Here is a 7,500-nt window from a genome sequence, read left to right as displayed (position 1 = left end):
TTCAGTGTTCTGAGGTCGCATTTAATCGTCAAGCTGCTTCGGCTATTCACTTTATGTTTGCTTATATTCTGTGACTACACCTCAGCTTCCTCCACTAGGATAGGAGAATGGAAGAACTGTTACCTGTAATTAGGGAAGAGATTATAGCTTCAGCAATTAGTGCTAATTAGTTACGCCAGTAAGCTAATGAGAAGTTGGAGTGAGTATATTGTTTGTACTCGCTACAGAAGTGTTCGGACGTCAACAGTTGTGAGTCGTGTGTAAACCATTTTTCACTCATAAACAGGGGGTTTGGCGGGTGTATGGAATCACTTTTGGGGCTTTGTTTGGAGGACGGGTCCTGGTTTGGAGGATGGGAGCCGGTCGGCCGAGCAGACAGCACGCTGGACTTGTGATCCTGTGGTTCCGGGTTCGATCCCGGGCGCCGGCGAGAAACAATGGGTTAGAGTTTCTTTCACCCTATGCCCCTGTTACCTAGCAGTAAAATAAGTACCTGGGTGTTAGTCAGCTGTCACGGGCTGCTTCCTGGGGGTGGAGGCCTGGTCGAGGACCGGGCCGCAGGGACACTAAAGCCCCGAAATCATCTGAAGATAACCTCTAAAGATAACGGGATGCAAATTTGATGAATGCGTTTTTGGGGTCGCCCGCTGGATAGAATGAACTTGTCTGAGGACGGGTTGCATACTTCAAATACAAATAATCGCCAACAGAACCTAAACACCTAACCTAACCAATGCCTAAATATGCACAGTATGCCAATATACAACAATATTAACTTATATTTGAGAAATTCCTATTTTAAATGAGCAGCATTGATGATTGCGTCCATGGGGTCGAGTGCTGGACGGAATGAACTTGGTCTGAGGACGGGTTGGTGCAAACCGTTTTTCATTCATAAGCAAGGGGTTTGGCGGTGCATGGAATGGACTTTGTCCTTTGTTTATGAGGACGGGCTCAATTAACACACAAAGGTGGTTGATAGTTTAAACATTATTTTATCTGAATCTTTAGATGAAGTTTCCTAACCATGGTTCCCTAGTAGAAGCAAACTGTAGGTGAGGCTGGTGTAGCTACGAGGACAAGAACACAGAACCGTCTTGCAGCGCACATCACTCCTTCTGAGACCGTAATGTTTCTTGCTTCCCGAAGCCTGAGCGGCCCCTACACCACACACACAATCCCTACTCTCTACCTGTCGTCATCGATAATTGATTGATTAAGATTATGCCACCCAAGAGGTGGCACGGGCATGAATAGCCCGTAAGTAGAGGCTGTTTGAAGCCATTACCACTACCAGTAGCTAGTACTGTAGATCTGTGGATGAATATGTTGCCATCACTTTCAACTTGAACTTATATGCAACTGCAAAGGGACATATGAGATCCTGATCATCATTCAACATAGTAGAAATCCCCAGTGGATTAACAAGGCTGCAACAGCATCCTGATCTTCACCTTTGACCCGAGTTGACCTGGCCCTTGGTTAACGCCTGACTAAGGTGTGAGTTTTCACTGTCCACATCTAGATTAATCAGCCAGATTAATATAGTCGCCGCACCCAGACGACACACTGTTCATTTGTTCTGAAGTTCTCCTGTTTACTGCTCTCTTTTTTCATATCCGCCATTGTCCCAGTTTAAGAAAACCCGTGGGTAAGGAACGTGAACATGTTTTCTTATCCAATACCATTTTGGTATGTTGTTTCACGATTGTATCCTAAGTGCGATTCTGTTCATTTGGTGAACATCTGTATCGAAGAAGCAGCAATATCTTGCTTATGAATAAGTGCATATGTGACATACTAATTGATTGTGAATATTTGAGTTTACCTTGAAAAGCTGAATAGAAAACCCGAAAAACAACAACCTAACCTAACCTTCTTAGTATGTTAAGATATTACAATTAGTACTGAACCTATACCTATATTGATATTACAGTTTTATAAAAATAATAAAACAAAACTAAAATATTTAAATAAACTGTAAAGTAACTCAGGATATTGTCAAATTTTGTATAAAATCTCTATTGTTTATTAAAAGTAAGATAAAAAGTTAGTGCCTTGAAAAAAAATATGACTTGGAATAGCAAGGACGGACCTCGTGTGGAAGACTCAGATCCACGACCGTGTATCACTAACAAGCAGTTAAAGAAGGAGTGGTATTAGTACCGTGTAGTCGGCAGGGTTACCCTCTAGCTGTGTGGGTTAGAATCCTGGTAGTGTCATGGACTTTATTGGGAGTTGTATATAGATTACCCACCGGCACTTGCAGGGACCCATGGCCTCAGAGAAGGGAATAAAGAACATTCACATAAAATTTCGCCGTTTGACTTTAAATTCAAACGCATATTTGCTTCTCCTACCAACTTTTTTGTTATTATCGTCGTACACTTTATTATACAAGGTTAGAGAGTTACATAGCTGATTGGTTACAAAACTGGTCCTGTACCCCTCAGATATACACACACACACACATACAAATGTTATATATATATATATATATATATATATATATATATATATATATATATATATATATATATATATATATATATATATATATATATTATTAAATATGACCGAAAAGGTAAGATTAATAATTCTAACACGAATTTTCTCAATATTTCTTATGTTTAACCAAAAAAACGGCCAACCTACTCATGAAAAACTCTCCAGACACAAAGCAGAATGCCTTAAAGGAAACCAACGTCGTCTATGCCTTCAAATGCCCACTTGGGGACTGTAAGCCCCAAAGAACTCAGTATATGGGCAAGACAACAACGTCTCTTTCCAAGCTATTAACAATGCTTAAACAACAGGGCTCCATCAAGGAACATATAATCTCTTCTCACAACCAGACCATCACCAGAGAAATCTTAAGAAACAACACAGAAATCATCGATAGATACAGCGATAGCAGGCGGCTCGACATCTGCGAGGCACTATACATCAAAAAGTCAACTCCAGCAATCAACAGCCAATTAATGCATAACTATATTCTACTCACTTCAAGACTCCGAACCAATATAGAAGCATCAAGAGGAAGTATGGGCCAATAGGCCCTCTGCAGTTACTTCCATTCTTATGTTCTCATATCCAAGTACTACCAATTGTTTTGTGTTTTGTCTTGTGTTTGTTACAAGTTTGTTCACCTCACATGTATATATATGTGTATGTATATATATATATATATATATATATATATATATATATATATATATATATATATATATATATATATACATATATATGTATATATATATGTATATATATATATACATATGTCGTACCTAGTTGCCAGAACGCACTTCTCAGCCTACTATGCAAGGCCCAATTTGCCTAATAAGCCAAGTTTTCGTGAATTAATTGTTTTTCGACTACCTAACCTACCTAACCTAACCTAACCTAACTTTTTCGGCTACCTAACCTAACCTATAAAGATAGGTTAGGTTAGGTTAGGTAGGGTTGGTTAGGTTCGGTCATATATCTACGTTAATATTAACTCCAATAAAAAATTTGACCTCATACATAATGAAATGGGTAGCTTTATCATTTCATAAGAATAAAATTAGAGAAAATATATTACTTCAGGAAAACTTGGCTTATTAGGCAAATCGGGCCTTGCATAGTAGGCTGAGAAGTGCGTTCTGGATACATATATATATTATCGAAGACTTTAGTCTCACTACCCTCCCCTTCCCCATCTATTTGTATTTCAGAAGACAGGAGAAAGGGAGGGGAGGGAAAGGGGAGAGGAGGGAGAGAGGAAGGGAGGGAGAGGGGAGGGAGAGAGGAAGGGAGGGAGAGGGGAGGGAGAGAGGAAGGGAGGGAGAGGGGAGGGAGAGAGGAAGGGAGGGAGAGGGGAGGGAGAGAGGAAGGGAGGGAGAGGGGATGGAGAGAGGAAGGGTAGTGATGCCAGTGTCACGGTGAGAGACAACTTGGGGCTCTTGGCGACTTGCAGTAGTCTGGTGCTGCTTGCTCCACCAGTCCCTCTTACACCTCCACCCTCTCTACACCATCGTCGGCCCCTCTACACCATCGTCGGCCCCTCTACACCATCGTCGGCCCCTCTACACCATCGTCGGCCTCTCTACACCATCGTCGGCCCCTCTACACCATCGTCGGCCTCTCTACACCATCGTCGGCCCCTCTACACCATCGTCGGCCCCTCTACACCATCGTTGGCCTCTCTACACCATCGTCGGCCCCTCTACACCATCGTCGGCCCCTCTACACCATCGTCGGCCTCTCTACACCATCGTCGGCCCCTCTACACCATCGTCGGCCCCTCTACACCACCTCTACACCATCATCGACCTCTCTACAACACCTCTGCCCTCTTTAAATCTGTTGCTTTATTATTGCTGTATTATGATACATTAAACCACAAGTGTAAAATTTGGACAAGAGACAGAAGAGGACCAAACAACAATAGGCCTATACATAGAATTTAAACTAATATTGGTGAGAGAGGAAGGCAGCAGGAGAGGTGTAGGTGAGAGTTAGCGAAGGGTTGAGAGGGCAGGGAACATGTGCAAGTCTTGTGAGGTGCAGCAGGTGGTGGTGGCGGGACAGGACGCCAGCACGCGGCACCACACCACCACAGTCCTCCCCCAGGTCAGTAAAGGGCTCCTCTGCCACAGTACTTACCTAACAGTGTCTACGGGCGAGGGAGGTCTACCTCTTTATGCCCCGCCTAATAGCCCTTCTTGTACCTGTTGTCTTACCTTACAAATGAACTATTCTGACGTTCAAATTCTTTGTCGAATATGGCTTTAAAATTGTGGATGGAGGCGGTTTCCACAACTTCTTGCTGCAGTTCATTTCACTTGTCCACAATCCACAATGAGTACGAGTATTTCCTTACATTCTTTCAGCTCAAACAAACATCTTCGGGGCAAATGGAGGGGACCTTTGACAAGCCGCCGGCTTCCTGTCCTCGTCGAGGCCACTAGTGTGTTAGTGACCCGTAGGTAAAATTGAGGTAAATTTGCGCCTACAACTTTCACTTGAGTCCTACTTTTCTGCTTTTTCTCAATTTGAAAAGGCTGTCTTTGTCCACCTTGTTTCTTTCCCCTCAGTATCTTGTATGTTGTAATCATATCCCATTTCTTCTATCATCTAGAGTTGAGATTTAGCTCCTTTATCATATCCTCATAGCTTAACCCTCTTAGCTCTGGCACCAATATTGTTGCAAACCTCATAACCTTTTCAATTTAGTTTGATTCTTCATAAGGTGAAGATTCCATGCCGGTGCTACATACTCCAGTATTGTTTAATAAATGCTGTTTTTTACATTTTCTACCCTAACTACAATACCGTCCATTGTTTCTTGTTGTCTTTCATCCCACGACTGTGCTCTCCACACTGGCTCTATTGTAAAAACCTCCTGAAATCTTTAGTTGAGTTCCTCACATACCTCATTATCGTTTTCTGCAAGAATTCCTACATGTCTCCTCAATCTGAGTACATGATCTCTCAGTGTTGTTTTCCTCCTTATAGTGTTATAGAACAGCTTTGGTTGGTACTTAACTTTTATATCAATGTCATTTCAAAATTTCCTCTCAGCTTTTCTCCTAAATTGGACGTATTCATTTCTGGGGTCTTTTTAATACCTTTCTATTGTGCTCTGTGCTTTCTTCCAAGTTTTATGCGTGTAGTTTATTGTGTTTATTTGTGTATAATTATCCATTTGTTTGAGCTTCCCTGCACTGCCTATTGAACCATATGTTTACTTTTCCCACTCACCTCCTTCTTCAGTGGATAGCATAGCTCCCTTGCATCAGCACAGTGGGCTACGTCCTAGGCTCACAACCTTTCCGGGAGTTAAACTGTTGTGGGTTGCATCATGCAGAAGGTTAGTAGTTGATACAGACATTCTGCCCCCGACAAAGGGAATTAAATTACTGCCCCCATGTACACTAACCACAAGTACACGCGGACTGAACGTGGGTAATGCACCACCTACCTAAATGTGCTTCATGCATCCACCTACAGAGGCACCACCCACCTACACAACACACCTACACAGACACCTCCCACCTACACAGCCACCACCAATCTACACAGACACCACCCACCTACACAGCCACCACCCACCAACACAGCCACCACCCACCTACACAGCCACCACCCACCTACACAGCCACCACACACCTACACAGCCACCACCCACCTACACAGCCACCACCCACCTACACAGACACAACACACCTACACAGCCACCACCCACCTACACAGCCACCACCCACCTACACAGACACAACACACCTACACAGCCACCACCCACCTACACAGCCACCACCCACCTACACAGACACAACACACCTACACAGCCACCACCCACCTACACAGCCACCACCCACCTACACAGCCACCACCCACCTACACAGGCACAACACACCTACACAGCCACCACCCACCTACACAGCCACCACCCACCTACACAGCCACCACCCACCTACACAGCCACCACCCACCTACACAGGCACAACACACCTACACAGCCACCACCCACCTACACAGCCACCACCCACCTACACAGCCACCACCCACCTACACAGACACAACACACCTACACAGCCACCACCCACCTACACAGCCACCACCCACCTACACAGACACAACACACCTACACAGCCACCACCCACCTACACAGCCACCACCCACCTACACAGCCACCACCCACCTACACAGACACAACACACCTACACAGCCACCACCCACCTACACAGACACCACCCACCTACACAGCCACCACCCACCTACACAGCCACCACCCACCTACACAGACACAACACACCTACACAGCCACCACCCACCTACACAGACACCACCCACCTACACAGCCACCACCCACCTACACAGGCACCACCCACCTACACAGGCACCACCCACCTACACAGACACCACCCACCTACACAGGCACCACACACCTACACAGGCACCACACACCTACACAGGCACCACCCACCTACACAGGCACCACCCACCTACACAGCCACCACACACCTACACAGGCACCACCCACCTACACAGGCACCACCCACCTACACAGGCACCACCCACCTACACAGGCACCACCCACCTACACAGCCACCACACACCTACACAGGCACCACCCACCTACACAGGCACCACCCACCTACACAGGCACCACCCACCTACACAGACACCACCCACCTACACAGGCACCACCCACCTACACAGCCACCACCCACCTACACAGGCACCACACACCTACACAGGCACCACCCACCTACACAGGCACCACCCACCTACACAGGCACCACACACCTACACAGGCACCACCCACCTACACAGGCACCACCCACCTACACAGCCACCACACACCTACACAGGCACCACCCACCTACACAGCCACCACACACCTACACAGGCACCACACACCTACACAGGCACCACCCACCTACACAGCCACCACACACCTACACAGGCACCACACACCTACACAGGCACCACACACCTACACAGGCACCACCC

General features: G+C 45.8%; 1 protein-coding gene across 1 annotated transcript in view; it reads left to right on the top strand.

Annotated features, from left to right (window-relative positions):
- The first annotated feature begins 3,911 nt into the window (after window positions 1-3,911).
- Window positions 3,912-7,500, top strand: part of LOC123757952 (facilitated trehalose transporter Tret1) — a 22,245-nt gene continuing 18,656 nt past the window's right edge. The window contains exon 1 of the mRNA XM_069338785.1: window positions 3,912-4,614. Within this exon, the coding sequence (XP_069194886.1) occupies window positions 4,528-4,614 (87 nt within the window). The 5' untranslated portion in view covers window positions 3,912-4,527. The remainder of the gene's footprint in view (window positions 4,615-7,500) is intronic.

This window comes from Procambarus clarkii, chromosome 40 (genome assembly GCF_040958095.1).
Source record: "Procambarus clarkii isolate CNS0578487 chromosome 40, FALCON_Pclarkii_2.0, whole genome shotgun sequence".
Taxonomy (NCBI): domain Eukaryota; kingdom Metazoa; phylum Arthropoda; class Malacostraca; order Decapoda; family Cambaridae; genus Procambarus; species Procambarus clarkii.
This window is presented reverse-complemented; position numbering and strand designations above follow the sequence as displayed.